This window comes from Syzygium oleosum, unplaced genomic scaffold (genome assembly GCF_021117445.2).
Source record: "Syzygium oleosum isolate NSW1041296 unplaced genomic scaffold, Sole_v2.1 Sole_v2.33, whole genome shotgun sequence".
NCBI lineage: Eukaryota > Viridiplantae > Streptophyta > Magnoliopsida > Myrtales > Myrtaceae > Syzygium > Syzygium oleosum.
Window position 1 is genome coordinate 13819 of NW_026607517.1, and position 20589 is coordinate 34407.

At 40.3% G+C, this 20589-nt stretch overlaps 1 protein-coding gene and 1 pseudogene across 1 annotated transcript; one reads left to right on the top strand and one right to left on the bottom strand.

Annotated features, from left to right (window-relative positions):
- Window positions 1-490: 490 nt before the first annotated feature.
- On the bottom strand, window positions 491-2025 carry LOC130135481 (NAC transcription factor 29-like). The gene is made up of 3 exons (XM_056304899.1): window positions 1489-2025; window positions 1144-1368; window positions 491-896 (listed from the first exon to the last, which is right to left on the bottom strand). The coding sequence occupies exons 1-3, from the start codon at window positions 1954-1956 to the stop codon at window positions 624-626; spliced, it is 966 nt and encodes a 321-aa protein (XP_056160874.1). The 5' UTR covers window positions 1957-2025; the 3' UTR covers window positions 491-623.
- Window positions 2026-5727: 3702 nt separating this feature from the next.
- LOC115679698 (fatty acid amide hydrolase-like) lies at window positions 5728-18850 on the top strand (annotated as a pseudogene).
- The last annotated feature ends 1739 nt before the right edge of the window (window positions 18851-20589 follow it).

Consider the following 20589-nt stretch of genomic DNA (forward strand, 5'->3'; position numbering starts at 1 on the left):
CTGCCTTGGCATGGACACATCCATTACTAATTGCGCGAAATTTCGATACATCATTGGACTTTACATGTGCGAAATACCTACACTTGTTGAGGAAGTTTCAAAGGCCTTCCTTTGGAAGTCTTGGAGTAAGATTCTATCCTACCAAAGTCCAAATATTCACACTTGTTGCGCAAGTTCAAGGCCTTCCTTTGGAAGGCTTGGAGAAAGTTAACTTTCTATCCTACCAAAGTCAAAAAAGATTGCACTTTCTTTCTTTCTTGGCCTTTTCTGATTGATCCGACCTGTCACACTGCCACTTCCGGATTCCACAGCATTTATTAATCGTTCTGCCAATTACATCAATCATTTGACAGTCCAAAATCACGTCCACCAATTTGGGATCATCATCAACGAGGATAAGAATTAGGGAAATACCCAGAATAACAAACACTCTTTATTAAAGTATTACATCTCAATTAGCAGAAAACACGACCTTGAATAAAAGAAAACGCACGACTCTAAAACGAAGACACGCACAAATTATGAAACTACGTGTGTTTCACTTCACTCCAAAAGCCACCCTCACAATACTTGATACATCAGGAGTAAAAAAAACTCTCACGCTCACGCACACTCCTTCCATATCACGATCCACCATTGAAGTACGTTGTAGTAGAGAAGTCTTCACACATTGCTGCAGCCCAACCGGAATAATTTGCTGAGTTGCTGCATGGAGATAGCATGTATCCATAGTCGAACTCATTGCCGTTGTTGTCATATGAAAAATCAAAGAAGGTCGACAATCCTTCCTCTACTCCTGCCAGTGGCTGATAGGTTGGAGTGTTGTTGTAGTCTGATGAAGGGACATCCAGTGGCTGAAATGGAGACAGCGAATCCATTATCTCTCCCAGTGACATCTGCATTCAAAACATGTAGATTATATAAAACAACTCATCTCAAGTATATTTCCTTTTTTTGTTACAGAAACAATACTAAAGTATGAAATGAAAGTAGTCCCACAGATGTTGCTTATGTGATAGTGCAATCATTATTAATTTGGCCATAGAAAACCAATGAGTGTCTGTGACTTCGATATGCTCTATAGGACTTGGGACTAAATCCGATCCTAAATAAGTTCTACAACATAAAGCATGTGTCTCTCACCTCGGGTTGAGCATCAGCAGCTCCTTGGTGATCAGCAACTTCATTGTTGGGGGTGTTGCAGAAGCTCGGCAAGTCCCCTTCTTGATTCCCAGGGGGGTCTGATACATTGCTAGTGCATGTGTAAGGGCTGCTTGAATAGCCTTCAGGGATGATTGTTGGAGTGTGACCCATCATCGGTTTCTTGTCTTTCTTGTTCTTGATCCGACATGCCACATAAGGCAGCATCTGCATATATATGCATGAGCAACATCAGTAATAGCTAAACAACCCGTTACTAAAAAGCATGTCTCAAATGTTATTTATAACCAATCATGTTGTGCAAATGAATGAGAGCCAAAATGTTACCTCGCCTTCGTTGTGATTAACGCCCAAACACTTGGAATTTAGGTGATACTCGTGCATGACCCAGTTGGTCCTTTTGCCTTTAGGCACGCGGCCTTCGTAGAACACCAACGTCTTCTTGATTCCTATCTGCTCGTTGGTTTCCTCGCTCATGATGGGGCGTTCCTTGCCGGTCACTTTCCAGTAACCGGCTCCAGTCGTGCGGTCGGAGCGCCTGCTGTTCAAGTACTTGAGCTTCACGCGGCAATAGAAAAACATCTCCTTCCTGTTGAACATGTGATCGAACATGTCCGGCAATTGCCATGGTTCCAATTCACATACATCGATCTCCGGAATTATGTTGGAGTAGTGTTCATCCGGTTGTCCAAGAATCTTGGGCTTCAAGTAAAGAAGCAGAAGCTCCTCATCATAGGCATGGAATCTGAATCCTGGAGGGAGTGAGCTCATGACTTCTGAGAGTGTGTCTTCCATTTGGATCCCCAAACTCGTGCAAGCAGAGAGAAGAAGAACAAGACCGAAGGACTAAGATTCTCTGTGTGGGTTTGGAGAGCGGTAGGATTAACATTGGCCAAGTGCGCGGAATTTATAGGGTGGAAACGTGCGTTGACTCATTGACTGATATTACTTTGTATACCTTTTTCTTTTTCTTTTTTATGTTCGCCTTCCTTCCCAAGTGAGTTGTCTCGCTTGCTTTAGAAGTGCAAAATGAATGGACCCCTCGTCCTATGTTTGAATATTTTTTAGCAAACTTGAAGAAGTTGATTGCTGGAGCCCATCTGCATGATCAAGAACGTTCATACGACATGCCATAGTCCAATCAGCCTCTCTCTCTCTCTCGGCATTCATGAAATCTTTTTCTTAACCCATAAATCAAAACTAGGTTTTTTGTACTTGCCATCAAGCCTTTACCACTAGTTGATCATTTTTTTTATAATATAAGCAGATTTTACTGTAAGATTCTGTGATTTGTCTCTAATAATCGCAGATAATCAAGAATAGTAACTATCAATAGTAACTGCTATATATTCACCAAGTTTGTGAACCCTTTGGAGTAGGGATTAATCGACCAAAAAAAGAAAAAAAGAGTAGGGATTAATCCAATGGGGACACCATCCAAGTTCACACATCCTAACATGCATGCATGAATGATATATGGAAGTTTTTGGAATTTTATGTGGATGCTCTTGTTCCATCAAACAAGGAATCTTATCCTGTGGTCTTATTTCATTAATATTGATGGGGAAAAACAATGTTGCACACTTTAATGATTGAGACTAGACCATTAGTGTCCTCATATGGAAAATATAAATAAAAAAACTTTTTGGACCTTCTCGTAGAAGTTCTAAGCCTTGTTCCCAAAGGGTCACGCTATTTTCCCTGGACCCACATGCGGTGGCACTTTCATTTAGTTTATTCTTTCCCCACATGATTCATTCTTCGCTCCTTTTCGCTTACTATATTATTTACGAATTTATCGTACATGTATCTATAAATAATTGTAAAGTGTGGTAGAATGGAATTCCGTGGTAAAGTCACATCATCTCGGTGCTCCATTACCTCTCGCTTCTCTTAGCTTAATTAAACATATTCCTTTGTATTAACTAAAAGAAATTTAACCATCTCGTTTCGTCTAATATAATGTTTCGAGAACAATATAACAACATCAAATTTTCCTTATTATGTGTTATGCTTTGAAAAATGACGTGCGTGTCCACTGTCTAGGGTACTATATTGAAAAAACAATTTGCTCTGAGGAATCATATTAATACAGGATTCCTCAAACTGAAACTAAAATTTAAGTTTGATGGCAGTACATATGTGTATTGAAGAAACAATTTGCTTCGAGGCATCATATTAATACGAGATTCCTCAAACATAAACTAAGTTCTAAGCTTGATGGCAATACATATGTGATTGCTACAGTGTGGAACAAATTATTTTTGTAGTTTTTAATTGCTAAATAAATGCTCGTTTGTCTTGTTTCTCCTTTTCCATTTCCCTTTTTATAGTATAACTGATGTATTTACTTTAATTTTTTCCGGAGTTATAATAATGAATAAATATTTGAAAAACAAATTAATAATGCCGTCTTGCTCTCAAGTTTTATGAGAATCGATTTTCTAAGTAGAATAGCTTTAATTAGAGATGTGGATCTTTCGATTGAATGCAACCATATCCATATCTCCATAGAGAGCAGTGCTTTTCTTTATTAGATAATCATCTTACCAAGAAGTTAGCCTTGATATCGAAAGCTATTGCACTTAGTTATGATTTAATTGGCACAATTAAAAGATTTAAGAACGAATTAGTAAAAGTGTAATAGATTTAAGACTTTTTCGACAATTTTCCCCGTAGAGAGTGGTGCTTTTCTTTAATAAACAATCATCTTAACAAGAAGTTGCCCTTGATACCGGAAGCTAAATTACGCTTGACCTTTTGACCTTTTGACGTATTGTGTAAAGTTCATTGCGTGAAAATTGAACGTGTTCTCTATAATTAATAATTTAACTCTTACCGGGCCGCGCCTGAAAGAAACTGATCAAATGAAAACAATTAGTTTTCTTGGCCAGATATGCTTTTGCGCAATTCATGCCAAGAATATTTGCGGCAAATTAAATCGGATATCAAAATTCGCATTAATCTTTTGGGGAGATTAATGAGACATAAAGGCAACATTAGAAATGGGACATATTTAAACTAAAAAGCATATCCAAAATGGACTTAGGATACATCTTGACTTGTTTAGTTGTGTTATAAGATGATACAAGATTTGGGTATCGCTTACATTTACATTTGAGTTATTAAAACATCGATCCGTCGTATGGGCTATAACCACATGTATTAACATGATCGGAGGATATCTATATGTAAAGAAGACATGGACATCAGAACTAGCACTCAATATCCTTCGAACAGCGATTCCTGAACAATTCAGGATGGATGGAGGGAAGCGCACGGAGGTCAAAAGCGAAAGGTCACACTCCATGACGAGTTCAACGAATGCAGTAAACTAAGAACAAATGAAGTAGATTAAGCAAGTCACTTCGAGGGCATACTCCCTACTTTCGAATGGCTCAATATCACGAGAAAAATCGGAGTATACTCTCCATTTTCCAAGCACTCAATAGTTTCCGGAGAAAGTGAGATCGAAAGCAAACTTTGATGGACAGAACACAACAGATTTTTCCCAAACTTAAATGAGAAATTACTAGGAAAAAAAACTGAATCTTTTGGATGTCCTGCTTTGGTTCATCCGGGTGGCACTTGCTGAGCGTAGGTAGATGAGCCATGAATTTGCAGTAAACGCTCATGACTAGATGAGCATGGCCCTCTTCTCACCTAACTCAGAACTACAATCTTGTCTTGTCTCTCTGTTTTTCTTTAATCTTCTTCTTTACTAAAACTTGAGTAGTATTATCAGTTAAGGATATTGCATTGCAACAGAACAATTTCAGTATCCTCACCAAGCAATTCGTCATTCTAGAGGTTGGAGGCGGTCCATGAGCAAGATGGCTTCACCGGGTACTGCCCGAACCATCCCAGACCGGTAGTTGGAAAATACAAGAAAAGAGTACGGCGAGCCTCTTAGGGTGATCCTCGGAGGCAGCTGCCAGCGCTTAGATCAGACATATGCTCCATGATTACGAGCTTATCACTGCTTAATGTGATGAGCATAATGATAATAAAGAGGCGGGATCGAGGTGTACTTAGACCCTAAAAATTCAGGAGACCTCGGTAAAGCCGAATGTATGTCTTTACAATGGGAATAGCTGCTCGATCCTCGTGCTATTAGTGTTCACCGTGGGACTTTGATAATGGAGCCTAGACCTCGGTACTTCATTTCGCTTGCCAAACAGAGGCAAACATGATGATTCATGGGGCTCGTCGAATCGTTTAATTTTTGACAAAAACAAGTGCGCTTGTCGATCATTTCGTTCGGGCATCGAGTTTAATTGGAGATATCACTCTCAGGTCAACGGGGGTTAATGGTTCGTGATGCTGTAACCTGTCTTTTCTCTATTTACCATCCGGAGCGCTTAAAGTCAACGCACGTTGAACCCGCGGAACGAGACTGCGCAAATTCTTGCTTCAGCGGGTGATTTTTACAATGACTTCACAGCTGCAGTCCCTCTTTTTGTTTGGACGTGAAGCGAAGGCCGCCCCCTAAACAAGAATTTTAATACGGTGATCGATAGCCAACGCCTAACGCCATCGCTTTCGCAAGACTCGGCATCGTCTCTCTCTCTCTCTCTCTGACCTCGTCCATTTCTACACCAGACTTGCTCGTTGTGGAATTTCCAAATCTCTTTCCACATCTGGCGAGAGAAACAGAGGACCCGGGATTTCTCTGTTTCTTCGAGTGATTTCTTCTTTCAAGGTACGTGAGGCGAGCACTACGGTCGTGCGTGATTTTGGTCTGCGAGGGATGTCTGCCTTGCTGGTGAACTAATCGCGAACTTGTGGGTGATGGGTGTTTGATCATTTGCTTGTTTCACTGACGAGCACTTCGAGTCCGCTGTTAGCTTCAATTTGGCCGTCTTCTCCGCGGTTACTAGTTTGCAAGTTGGTTGTCTGGTCGAGAATTCATGTCTTAATTTGTTTGTTCATTTGACAGATTCATAGAGTATGAAGCTATGATTGATCCTATGTTCCTATGACTAACACAAGATCCGGTGGTTACTGACATTTTTGAGTCGTTTGGTCTTTCCCTTTTTTTCCTGGAAGAATTACTTTGACATGGGCAAGAAGCGGGTAATGTTACCAGCCGAAGAGATCGACTTGTCTACTGTCAAGTATGAGGCTGAAGTTATTGACGGTCAGTTCCATATCCTACTACATTTTCCTTTTAGGCTCCCTTTCTTTCGTGGAAAACACTTTTATCATTTTCCGGCGTTTGGTTCGCTTAGGAAAATGAGTTAACGAAAAATATTTCTCAGTCAATGGAAAACTTATACTTAAATTTAGGAAAATAATTTCCTCTTTAAACATCCGGAAAACATTTTCCAAAATATGACTAGGTGCATTTTGACGCTTAGATCCGAAACTCTACGCCAAGCACAAAACCCCAACATTGATACTCAGGTCCGGATGTTTCGGACCAGGTCTCCAAGCACTTGGGCACATGGTCCATCAAGGTGGGCCTGAAGTCCTAGTGTTCGTGCCTAATACCCCGGGCGTCCAAGCCCTGGCTCATAAAGGCAAAGGTTTCGGGTCCTCGACGCTGAGCCTCAGCCCTGGCACTTAGGTTCGGGGTTCACAAAGGTTGTGCGTGGGTCCTCAATGCTCGAGCTTGGGTCTTTAGTTAATGAAATATTCATTCCTATAAAAATATTTTTTTAAAAAGAATTTTTAACTATTTTTTCTTTTTTCTTTGTTTTACTTTTTTCTTTTCTTTTTCTTCTTCCTTGGCTCATGGCTGGCCACGACGACGGCCAGTGAGGCTCAACCTCACCGATTTGGCAAGCTTGTCCCTTGCCTGTGGCCAGTCACCGGCCATCGCCGTGGCGAAGATCAACCGAAGAAGGAAAAAGAAAACGAAAAAAATAAAAATAATTAAAGAAATCGAATTTTTTCGTTACTTTCCCCTAGAAAATCTGAATTGAATTGCCTAGGAAAAATACCAAAAATATACGATTTTTTAATTAATTTTTATCCTTTTTCTTTTTCTTTTTCCTTCTTCTTCGGCTGATCACTAGCCACAAGCGAGGGATGAGCCTCACCGGCCTGTGGCGAGGCTCGGGCCTCGTCGACCTTTAGCGAGCTCGACCTAGCCATAGGCCGACGAGGCTCGAAGCTCGCCAGATCTAGCGAGCTCAAACCTCAGTATAGGTCGGTGAGCTCGTCAAAAGTCAGTGAAGCTCATCCCTTGCCTGTGGCCAGTTGCCCGCCATCATCGTGGCATACAACCGGCCTTAGTAGAGGGAAAAAGAAAAAGAAAGAAAAGACAAAATAGAAAAATTAAAAATAATTACAAATTGGAATTTTTTAAAATATATAAATTTTTATAAAAATTAATGTTTCATTAACTAAGGACCCGAGTCTAAGCGCTGAGGACATGCGCACGACCTTTGTGGACCTAGGCCTAAGTGCCAGGGACCCGAGCACTGCTTTTAAGGATTAGGGCTCAGGTGCGACGGCTTTGGACTTAACCTCGATGGACCCCAGCTTGGACGCAGGAGACCTGGTCCTAAATGCCGGGGATTGAGAACCAAAGTTAGGGTTCCCGTGTCCAAGCGTAGAGTTTCAGGTTCAAATGACGATATCTAGTCAGGTTGAAAAATGTTTTCCGATTTTTCAAAAAGGAAATCATTTTCCTTAATTTAAGCATAGTTTTCTGGTTGACTCATTTTCCTAGACGAACTAAACACCATAAAATAAGGATAATGTTTTCCCGAAAAATATTTTCTGCGAAATAAATGGAGCATTAAATTTTGATGCTTTTCATCGCAATCTCTACAAATAGACATTATGAGTTTTTGGGTCATGTGAAAAATGAGTTTGCCAAGATTCTGACTTGGGTGAGTCCTTCTGGCTGACTTGCAGCTCCGCATCTGACCGGTCTCACGTTCAAGCTGTTTGTCAAGATACTCGAGGCACCACTAATTGGCGCTGCTATTATCTCTAACTTGAAGAAAAAGAACCGAATGATTGAGGTGCGGTTTTGTTTCGTCTTGCATACTGCATTCTTCGAGCAGATTTTCTTGCTTTAATGCTGGGAGATTGAATGTGACTGGGTCTCTCTTGTAATTGGCAGCTTCTTAGGAGTACTGTTATACCAGAGCCACCAATGTATAAACCTGAATACCCTCCTCAAGGTTTTCCCCTTAACTAGCTAGCTTTAGTGGTTGTCTTGTGTGTCATCATAAAACAGGTGGGAACCAATCTATTTAACTGAATTTCGGGATAGCTCAGTCAAAATGTTTCTCGCTTCCGAACAAACCGTAACTTTGCTGGTTTTTCTTGGATAAGTTTATTGAAAGTCCTAAAACTTGTCCCGAAATGCAATTAAGTCATGGAACTTATAAAAAGTGCAATCAAATTCTAAAACTTATTAAATTTGTATAATTGAGTCATTCCATTAATTTCATCCAACTTGGCTAACGTAAAATGTTCATATGGTTTTTTTTAATATTTTCTCTCTCTCCTACTTGGCAATGATGTGGCTAAATATGAAAGATAATGCTAAAATGACGTCGTTTTGGTCTAAGTTTAAATTTTAATGCAGAATCTATTTAAATTAAATTTAAAAACCTAAATTTATAAGAGAGAGAGAGAGAGTTACCATGGCCGGGAAGGGCTGGCAACCGGCAACCCTCGCCGACCAATGGCGAGGCATGCAGGCCCTTGCCCAAATCAGGGCGAGGATTGCAGTTCTCCCAGATTGAGTGAGAGTTGCCGGCCCTCACTTGCAGTTGGCGAGGATTGCTTGCTAATGGCTGGGGCCTGGGGACCCCGCTGGCCATCTCCCCACCATCACCGACCCTTCCAGGCGATGGTAGCACGGCAGCAACGAGGGCTTCACCTTTCTCTCTCTCTCTCTCTCTTTGTGTTTTTTATTTTTAATTTAGGTTATTTTTTAATTTAATTTAAATAAAATTTGTATTAAAAATCAGATTTGGATCAAAACAACGTCGTTTTAGCCATGTCATCACCATGTAGATAGAGAAAATAATAAAAAAGCCACATCAATATTTTTCATTGATCAAGTCGGACGGAGTTGACGGAATGACTCGATTGCATCAATTTGTCAAGTTTAAAGATTTGATTTCACTTTTTGTAAGTTTCAGTACTGAATTGCACTTTCGTTGACGTGTTTTATGACTTTCAATACACTTATCTCACTTTTCTTTAATTGATAAACTAGAGGAAATTCGTTCTAGTCCATGGCACTCTTTCTACTTTTACTTAAGAATTCTTTTTGTTTCTCTCTCTTCCCATCACTTTTCTGACTATTTCGGAAAGCCATTATAAGTTTAAAAGAGTGGCATTTTCTGAAGTAATTTCGTGCTCTCCCCTGCTTTTCTTTCCCCTGTTATTTATCAGCCTATGCATGCTTTCAGGCAAATGCACTGTAAAGGGATAGTAAGAAGAGGGCCTACTGGGCATTAGCAGATTAACATGCAACTTAGAATAGATTCAAGTAGAGTGCATCCTTCCCATAAGAAATATATGCTATGATGAAGCTATTAATGTCTAGATACGGAGCCCGGCACCATCTTGTTGGATGAAGATGGAAATCCTGGAGACCGAGTAGAATTAGCGTTGAAATGTCTTCCGGACTATGATCCTGCCAACTCCTGGAACGGGGATCTCAGTCAATTTCGCTACTGGAAAATACGGGATTATGCGTATGCTTATCGTTCTAAACTTGTAACCCCATCCATGGTAAGTCCATATCAGTACCTATGAGGAGTCTCTTTATTATCAGCTTGAGCAAGATGCGAAGTCTTACTGTCCATTATTAGGTGGCAGAGCGGATTATTACTATCATTGAGGAGTTTAGCCATAAGAAACCTCCAGCTCCTTTGCTAGTTTCTTTTGACGCTGAGGAAGTCAGGAAACAAGCTGCTGCTTCCACAAAGAGGTTTGAGGAAGGTAGGGCAATCTACTGGAACGTGAGCGTAACTCATTGAAATGGTTGTTTTTGCACCTTCAAAGTATGGTCCCTGCTTGGTGTGCAGTGCACTGCCACAAGCTGGTGCAGAGGAGGCATGATAAATTAATGGCATTTCTGATGCAGGGAAGGCATTATCAATCTTGGATGGGATTTTCATGGCAATTAAGGATGACATAGGCTGCCACCCCTATGTAATGAAGGGTAAAAATTGGTTGAAGTCTTTGTCGATTCTCCAAAAATTTTCACTATTCTTTTAGTCTGTGTATATGACAATTTCCATTGACAGGTGCAACAACTTGGAAGGATGAAACCAATTCGAATAATGAAGATGCAGTTTGTGTTTCTCGATTGCGTAGCTGCGGTGTAATCTTGGTGGGTAAAGCAAATATGCATGAGTTGGGCATGGGTACAACTGGAAACAATCCTAATTATGGGTGAGTTTTATTATGTGGAAATCTTGTAAATCACAAACTAAGAGTATGAGGCATGCGAGCGAGAAAGTTTAGAGAGCATCTCAACGTGCAGTTGATGCTCTATGGTCAGCAGATTCATTTCACCAATTGCTGCGCTGGCATGTTGCTGATGTATCATGAACTTGTCAAAATTGACATTCCCTAGAAATTGTCCCCCAGCTTTCATCAGAATTATTTACGTAGATCCCTACATTGAATGTAGAATGGTGTTGTCAATATTTTGTTCTTGATGTGAGTATATATCTTCTCATGCTTAACAGCATTTCATTTTATTTTACTATCAGTCTATGCAACCACAAGTATATACCTGCGTTGTTTTAAGATATCACATACTATATAATTTGAAGGAAAAAGAATGTATTTCCACGTTCCACATAATCGGCCGGTGATAATACTGCTCATCCTAGGGATTACGGTATTTTTCTTCTCGCAAGAATGTGTCTTCCTTCTCACTCCTCTGCATTTTTCTAGTGCAAAATGATCTTGAAATGGTTCATCTTTCTTGTCTTTTATTCATCAAAACAAATGTTATATCCACTACTCAATTTGACTTATCTCATTCGGTTACCTCCTTCTTACATATATATGAATTGGCACATGTTCTCAATCCATACACACTGTGTTGTAAACAGATGCGGAAAAACAAATACAGAACACAGGAATTTACGTGGTTCGATCACATGGTGACCTACGTTCACCGGCTAGGCAAGACAAGACTCCACTATAATCAAAGAGAGTACAGTTTTCAGAAGTCGAAACAACGACAAAAGCTCATGGCTCACAAAAAACTCTCCGAAAACAAAATTCTCTCTGTATCAGTGAGAAAACCTAGCCGCAGTATAAATAGGGCTCCCCAAAAAAATTTCCTCGGGGGCGAACCTCCCGAAACATTTGTTCGCTTGCTCCAGCTCGGGCGGACCGCCATAGAGATTTATTCGCTTGCTCCGAGTTGGGCCTATCGGCCTAACCCTCCGCGTCACGAACCAAATCTCAATTTTTCTCCACTTTCGGATAGCACAAAAATATGTCGGGTTGGGTGATGAACCAAACTGAGTACATAAAATTCAAGATATATTTAACACACTGCATAATATGGTTTTTGTTTGCAAACTTTTGTCGTAAAATTTATTGGTTGTGTATATGCAGAACAACAAGGAACCCTCATGCCCCGGAAAGGTACACTGGTGGATCTTCCTCCGGACCAGCAGCAATTATTGCTTCTGGAATTTGTTCTGCCGCACTCGGGACAGATGGTGGAGGTTGTACTAGTGTCCTACTGTTTGGCTTGTGCTTACCGTGCATTATATGCTGACACTGACTTCACGTAACAAGACAGGTTCAATTCGAATACCTTCTTCCCTTTGCGGAGTAGTTGGACTGAAAACAACATATGGGCGAACTGATATTAGAGGGTTAGATTTCTGTTGACACCTAAATTTCGACCGACCATTTAATAATAATTTGCATAGAAAATTAGGGATTAACTTTTAACCCCTAAACAAAAATATTAAAATTGCATTACATATAGTTTAAGTTCATATAGGTTAGTTGCATTCCGTATCGGACCGGCGGTGGCGAGAAAGCTAAAAATTCTCCGCGTAAATCGAGCTCGAGCACTCGGCTCACTCAAGGGATTGGGGGCCAAAATTCACAAGTCTAAAAGGCTTTGGTTGTTTTAATTTGAGCTTAAATCAGCCCGAATTAATTTAGCTCAGTTGGAATTAAAATAAAATTAAATGATAAAGCCTAAGTCTAAGCCCATTAGGACTAGAAAGCCCAGTTAATTAGCCTAGGTTGCAATATAAATATGTCGTTATGCGTCATAATCAGGGGGCTCTCATAATTTTCAGAGAACACAATTTCTGAGAGCAAGGGAAACACACGTGAGCGAGAGTAAGAGTGAGAGGAGAAGACGGCCGCACGTGCCACGCCGCCGCTGCACCAATCGCTGTCACGAGTGCCCGTGTCCCGGTCAAGCCCGTGCCACCTCACACCGCGCCCTCTGCTCACGGCCTGACCTGTGGCCGTGAGTCGCCGCTGCTGTTTCGCCACCAGTGCCGTCCCCGGCGTCACACCAGTCGCTGCCGCCGCGCCAACGTCCTTGCTGCACTGGCCACTGCTTAACGAAGTTGAGAAGCCGCTGCATCGCTGAACATCATCGAGCATCCTTTGCCGCAGCGCTTCAGCCTTGAACAGCCGCCAATCAGCCTTTGTGTGATTCGTGGGTGATACGCAAAGGAACAGAAAGAGAGAAATCGTAAGTGGGAGCCAAAGAAGAAATATTGTGGTGCCCTAGAAGATTGAAGATGGTGATCCAGTGGTGACGTTCGTGAGTGCAGTTTCACAGAGGAAGATTTCTTCACAGCTGCAAGACAAAGGAGGACACGTCCAAAAGGATTTATGCAAAAAGCCATCTCACGCACAAGTGTGCTCTTGGGACGATACATCTGACATCATCATACAGAGAGCAGCGCCATTGGTGATCCGTGAAGCCATACCAACGTCACAAACGTCGGGCCTCCCTGGAGCACATCCACACCAGTAGAGAAAGCCCGAGCCTCGCTGCTCCCTGTTGTGGTGCTCCGAAAGGTCTTTGCCGTGAGATCGAGAGTCGGCCGAGGGCTATCACTGCGAGGCCAGCCGTTGAGTCAGTTTCCCACCGTCATCACTTCATCAGCTGAACTGCGGACGACCAATAAGTCTGCGTGCCACTGTGCCCAACCGGAGTGCCACCGCATCGCTACCGTCGTATCCGTTGTCGGCCACCGTCAGCCGTCCCGATCCGTGATCCCGATCTGCCGCAAATTCAAATTTGGAAAGAAATCCACAAATCAGGTAGCAATCTCTATCCGGTATATTTTCAGAATATTCAAATTCTTAGTTTGAATATTTTGAATATTCCGTGAATATTGCGTGATTAAAGTAGATATCTTAGGATAATGTTTGTTTTATCCGCAATGTTCTAAAATACCCAAAATTAGGAATTTTTCCTAATTTGGCAACGTATCTGGACGACTATTCGACCTTATCCCTAAGGTACGATACGTGGCTATACGGAAAATCGTTATCTTATCCATAATCACTTGGATACGATAATAGATTTTATTTGCTTTCCAAATTTGAACAATCAACTTTCTATCGATATCTATAACCCTATAGATATGACCGTTAGTTTGATTTCTTTACCTTATCTGAATTTGAAGAATCTTGTGGATTGCGTGGATTGTTTGATCATGGTGGTTATCTGTCTGTTTGATTTATTTCCTTTAAAAAGAAAATTCCAAAAAAAGATTAGTTAGGATTTGAATTGATCTTATTAGAAGATAATGATACATGTTTAGGATAGGTTTAGAATAACTTTCTTTGAATAAGTCGATAGGATAGCTTTTTAATTTAAATTAGGAATTAGAGTAATTTATTTCCTAGTTTAATTTAGATATTATCCTGATCTCGATGGTTCATTTTAGGGTAATTCTTGATTTCGAATTTTCATAAAAATACCAAAAAGAAGTCACTTTAGGATAGATTAAATTATCTTTTTTTAGAATAGATTGCATGTTAATTTAGGCATTTTTTTAATTCCGAATTTCATTGGAAAAAACACATCGTTTTCCGTCATTAAAATTAGGTCACGTCGTCGCGTGTCATATAGTTCGCATGCTAGGTTGCATTAATCGCATGTCATATTTTGCACGTCATTGCATATAGGTTAGTTTGCATTTTAATAAAGCGCAAACCCTAAAGAACATCTTGAGTGCCTTACTTTGTTAATTAGAAATCATATTAGGATTGTCTATGTGATTTTCTACTAACAATGCAGATGCTTGCGTTGCTCTAAGGTACGTCATTCTCCTAATCTTGCAATTTATTTATTGCTTTCTTGGGTGTTAAATTGGTGGTTTTCGCACCCGCTTGAGCACCTCACATGTTAATGAGTAGGTAATGAAATGGATTCAGACTGCCTGCATAGACATTTTTTGAAAAGAAAAGGTACCGAAAGGGCGTTAGACTAGATATAGCGTAATCAAGTCCCCGAGCTTAGAATCTCTGGTTTGTAGGAATAAAACATATCTCCCTATGTTTTATTTAGGTTTCTAATCGACCTACCACAAATAGATTAGTGGCGACTCCAAGCATGAAAACTTTTGCATGTTAAGTAGGGCTTGGGTGGGCCCGAGTTAGATTTAGTCTTAATAATCCGTTAGCCTGAAAAATTTTAGGTCGCGACAATTTCGAACTTTTTCCTTCTATGAATGCTAGGGACCTAGTGTAGGCTTCAGCTCACAAAAGTGTAAATCATGGTGATATTGTGTTTGCTAGAAGAGTTCTGCCATTCTTTGCAGTTCGCTATGTGAGTCTGGGACTGTGAAAATTATTGGACCAATTGCATCAGCGGTGGAAGATGTCACGCTAGTGTAAGTATTCTGTACTTGTTAGCTGGATGTTAGGCGCTACTCCTTCAGCTCAAGAGAGTTTTAATGTTTATAATCTCAATATCGAAACCAATGATTTTTGCGGTTGTAGGCACTGAATGATCATCAATTTTTTGGTCCTGGCACTTTTTCTTTGCCGCTTGTCTTGACGTACTAGGAGATGAGTTTATTTAGGGAAAACTTTGAGTTCCAATCACAACATTTGGGAGCATTGTTTCTTCCTATATCCATTGTCATAGGATTCAGATTGTTGTTTCATAGGTCCGAACAGGTTAGCATGCAAGTTTAGTTTTTAACTTTCAGGTAACACTGCAGAAACAAAGACACGTTAAGAATTTATTGAGAAAATGACACAAATGGTCCCTGAACTTTAGCTTAATGTGCAATAGAATCTTTAAACTTTTAATTTGTTCAATGTGGTCCTTAGACTTTTGATACATGTTCAATTTAATCCTTACACTTTTCGAAAATGTTCAATGTTGTCCATAAACTTGAATTAATGGAAGGACAATATTGAATATTCTTATTTAGTTTAAGTACTAAATTGAATATGTACAAAAAGTCAAGGGACAACATACAACAAATGAAAACTTTATGAACCACATTGCATATTAGGCCAAAGTTGAGGAATCATTTGTGTCATTATCCCGAACTTATTTGACTAGGGTAGCATGTGATTTCTCTCTGATGTTGCAGTAATAGTTCAAACTGTGAAGAAAGGAACAGTAATGAATTGGATTCTTTAGAATTTAAAAAGCTGAAGTGAATTCTATCTCATGTAATCGTATAAAGTCCTCATAATCGAAGATCTGAATGTCTTCACAGTTACTTTTGCTTCTTTATGAGACTTAACCCGGTGACCTCCAGCAGGTCACACTTGCCATTATTTAAAGCTCCCCTGCAGTCTCAACCCCCAAAAGGATCATATGATGTAGTCCTTAGGCATAACAGTAGGGCTTATCTGCCTTAGTGGAAGCAACAATCGCACAGAGATCTCTGTAACGATATCATGTTTGTGGCTTGAGTTCCGGCTGTTTTCTTGATGTCCTTATTGTTTAACTTCAATCACATCTTTAATTTCTCTTATATATCATATAATTCTCATCTTGGCAATGCTACATCAGGTATGCTGCAATCCTGGGATCCTATCCTATGGACAGAAATATTTTGAAACCTGTAAGTCTATTATCTTCGTTATGCCTGATTTATGACATGCACTTTGAAGTACATGTTAATGCTACTGATTAGATTGATTTCTTGCTATGAAGTCTTCTTTTTATGTAGGTTGTGAGCAGACTAAATTGCTTTAGCATGATAATTGTCATAATACTACTAACCTGTGCTAGTTCTTGCAGTCACCGCCTTGCTTGCCAAATTTTCCATCTCTTGAAAGTTTGAATGCCGTGGGGTCATTGTGTCTTGGAAAATATACTCCAGTAATAACAGATTCCTAGATGTTATAAGCTTACCTCATATTTTTTCCCCCTTTCCAATTGCATGAACAAATTAATGGTTGCAGTGGTTCAACGATGTTCATTCAACTGATATCTCCGACAAATGTGAGGATATTCTGAATCAGCTATCCAAGACCCATGGCTGTGAAGTAAGTTCTGATTCAGTTGAATAGGCCGTCCAAAGTTACATGACGATTCCATAGAGTAGTGTCTCTAAAGCTTAAAGTAACTTAAGCCTCTCCATATTTGTCTCGTGTTTCTCACCTACTATCTTTTTCCCACTAATGAGCTGGTTCTCTTGTCTGAGTTCACTTCACAAGGCATAATTCTGTCTTTTTATTTATATAATTTGCTGAGTTCCTAATTTGACTTATATGTGTGCAAGGCGGTAGAGATTGTTATACCTGAGCTGCATGAGATGCGCGCTGCTCATCTAGTTTCAATTGGATCTGAGATGGTAACTGCATTGAATCCTGACTGTGAGGATGGGTAAGTCTGCATGTATAATGCACCTGTGAAATAGCATCATCATCATTCTGACCAGAAATGGACACAGCTGAGTAGGATCGAAGGTGATGTTCATTCTCTGTTACTAATATTTCATTTTGGGACTGAATATCCCGTTCTCTTTTCTCAGGAAAGGTACAGAGTTGAATTTGATTCGTGGACTAACATGGCACTGTTCCAGTCATTCACTGCATCAGATTATGTTGCTCCCCAGTGTCTTAGGTGAGCCACAAAGGAAAAAAAATAAAACAACAAATTGCAAGTTATTCTCGACATGAGATCCTTGCAACCCAACATGTAAATATTTCATGTCCTCTCACTGTCTTCAACTAGGCAGAAGTCTAAATACCTGTACTTATTCATGTCTTAGATTTTAGATCAGCTATATCATAGCTGAAGCTAATGAATGAAACCGTAGAACCTAGTTTATTCAGTTTAGGTATATGTCTTCCAGGTGGTCATTTGAAAATGCATTCGCAATCTCATTCGGTTCTTTCTTATAATATTCTTAGACATGGTGGTGATGCCGATATCTGATTTCAGGAGAAGAATGATGCACCATCATATGGAGATCTTCAAGAAAGTTGATGTCATAGTGACACCGACTACTGGGTAGGTCATAGTGTGACTAGCTCAACTTGGTGTTTCCCTTTGAGGATACAGTTTCAATGCTTGATGATTTGTAATTGGACTTGGCAAGCCTGACCTAAGCATAGTTTTTGTCGTTTCAATCACATCCAACTTTGAGAAGGAGCAAGCCGGTAGTATGCATAATTGGATTTAAATTTGTGATATCTCCTTCATTGGCCTGACAGATCTAATCAGGGTCACACTATTCAAATTTTTTCAGTCCTTCAATATTAGCTTAATTCTTCTTGTAGATTTTCAATTGACACATAAATTGTTTATTACAGAATGACAGCGCCTAACATACCTCCTAGTGCCCTTAAATATGGGGAGACGGATATGCAGGTTACAGGTTTGTCAGTTGCATTATTATCTCCGGTTGGATAGTAACCATCTTTTCACACCAATTGCATTGCAACCATAAGTTCTGTGCACATGCTTGCTTGAATTGCAATAACAAGTTTCGGATACTCAACGTGACATTCTTCGCAAGGGACAATTCTTGTGTAGTTTATGCGCTCTCTTTGTTTCAGGTTCCCTCATGCGATTTGTCATTGCAGCAAATCTTCTAGGTCTCCCTGCCATTTCTGTCCCTGTGAGTGACACTAGGTTTTTCATGGGATTTTTGTGTCGGGAATTCTTTTCTTCATATGCACAAAAACTGTCATTTTAGACCGCTGAAAGCCAACCTCATGCGAAGAAACTGAGGGAACAAATTGCATTAGCCTTCCAACTGCACCTTTTGCCACTGCATTAAGTCATTCTGTTCATCAACTCTAGGACAGTTATATCAAGCTCATCCCGTTACTTTTGTTATGAATTTTACAGATCGGGTATGATAAGCAAGGCCTTCCAATTGGTTTGCAACTGATGGGCCGTCCATGGGGTGAAGCTTCAATTTTACGCCTGGCTTCTGTAGTTGAGGTATATCTTTTTTTCATTTCGAGCGCCAATTCTTTGAAGTAAGTTGAGAGACGAATGCAATCGCTTGCCTATCTTTCTCTTGCTTTCAGGAACTCTGTGGATCTAAGAAGAGGCCTGTATCATTCTATGATGTTCTGAAGACAAGCTGAATGCAGCTTAGCTCCCGTTGCTGATGTTTCTCTCCCGCTGATTGTATGGGTTTTCAAGCACGCGGGGAGATGTTTGCAGTGACTTTATTGCTCCTGATTTAGCAGAGACCTCTCTGTTTTAATGTCGATTCGGAAAAGGACTTGGTTATCTGTCTACTTTTGTGGCTAGATGTTGGCTTTTCTAAAGTTTATCATATAAATCGTTTATAAATAATGACTTTCCCCTCAAAGATGTTGATTCTTCAATAAATCCACGGCTTCACTGTAGTTTATTTACAGGGTTACTATTAAAGTAGTCAGACAATGCTCGTTCCCCGATTTTAATTGTGAGATATTTGATCTATAAACAAAATTATTTCCAAGTGGCAATAGTAGGCGGCGACGAGAGGAACAAGGGCATCAGTCTTCACAAATAACGTGGGGAGATCTTTGCGGACCATATTTTTATCTTAAAAGCGACTTTATTGTCCTGTTTTAGCCGAGGCCTCCCTATTTGTTTCCATGTCAATTCGAAAAGGATTAATCATTTCAAGATGTTTTCCTTATCGACGATATTTATATTTAAATATTTTCATGGATAATAAAAATAGTTTTGGTTCACTCACTTTTTAAGAAACTATTTTTCAAAGTATCGCAAAATAAACACGCCCTTAAATATAGTTCAAGCGCATACTCTCTCGTTTCATATGGCTCGATATAACGACAAAAACAAGAGTATAGTTTCCATTCTCCAAGCGTTTGACAATTTCCAAAAAAAGAAAATAGAGATCGAAAGTAAACTTTGATAAAAAGAACAAAACACGTATTTTTTTCCCCGAAATTTAATGAGGAAAAAGAGATGATTTGCTCTGAAAAAAAATTGAATCTTTTAGATGTCCTGCTTTGGTTCATCCGATTCCTAACTTTTTTTCTTCTTTTTTTTTGGTCGAATCCGATTCCTAACTTTAGGTGGCACTAAATGAGCATCGACCCCTTCTCACCTAACTCAGAACTGCAATTATGTCTCTTCTCTCTGTTTTTCCCTTCGACTTTCTGTTTTGCTAAAACCGATTAATGAGCAACCTTCCATCAGTCAAGAATGTTGCGTTGCAATGTACGACTAACTGAACAATTTCAGTATCCTCACCAAGCAATCTTTCATTCTTGAGGTTGGAGACGGTTGATGAGCAAAAATGGCATCACCGGGTACCGCTCGAACCGTCCCGAACCGGTCATCGGAAAGTACGAGGAAAGAGTTCGGGCGAGCCTCTTAGAGCAGTCCTCAAGGGCTGGCCGGCGACGCTTAAGATTAGACACATGCTCATTGGTTACGAGCTCGTCACTGTTTAAAGTGATAAGCATAGCGATAACGAAGAGGCCGGAAAAAGCGGAATGCACGTCTTTATAATGGGAGTAGCTGGTCGATCCTCGTGCTGCTGTTCGCCGTGGGACTTTGATAATGGAGCTTGACCTGCTTCATTTCGCTTACTGACAGAGAGACGAGCGTGATGATGATTCGTGCGGCTCATCGAATCGTTAAATTTGACAAGAACAAGTGCGCTTGTCGTGTCATTTCATTCGGGCATTGAGATTAACTGGAGATATTTCGCTCTGGCCAACGGGGTTAATGGTTCGTGATGCTGTGATCTGTCTTTTGTCAATTTAGCATGCCGAGCGCTCGGAAGTCAACGCGCGCTCGAATCCCCAAGCTGCAGTCCGTCTTTTCGTTCGGACGTGAAGGCCCCGTCATACAAGAAGGCCTATCGCCATCGCTTTCGCAAGATGCCGAATAGTTTCTCTCTCTCTCTCTCTCTCTGACCTCGTCCATTTCTACCACCAGATTTGCTCGTTGTGGAATTTCCTAATCTCTTCCCACATCTGGCGAGAGAAACAGAGTACCCGGGATTTCTCCGTGCCTTGGAGTGATTTCTTCTTTCAAGG

Coding starts and splice junctions, on each gene's coding strand:
- LOC130135481 (XM_056304899.1), bottom strand. CDS start 1,956: ATGGAAGACACACTCTCAGAAGTCATGAGCTCACTCCCTCCAGGATTC. Junction 1,369..1,488: donor TTAATCACAACGAAGGCGAG/GTAACATTTTGG, acceptor ATATATATGCAG/ATGCTGCCTTATGTGGCATG. Junction 897..1,143: donor CTGCTGATGCTCAACCCGAG/GTGAGAGACACA, acceptor TTTTGAATGCAG/ATGTCACTGGGAGAGATAAT.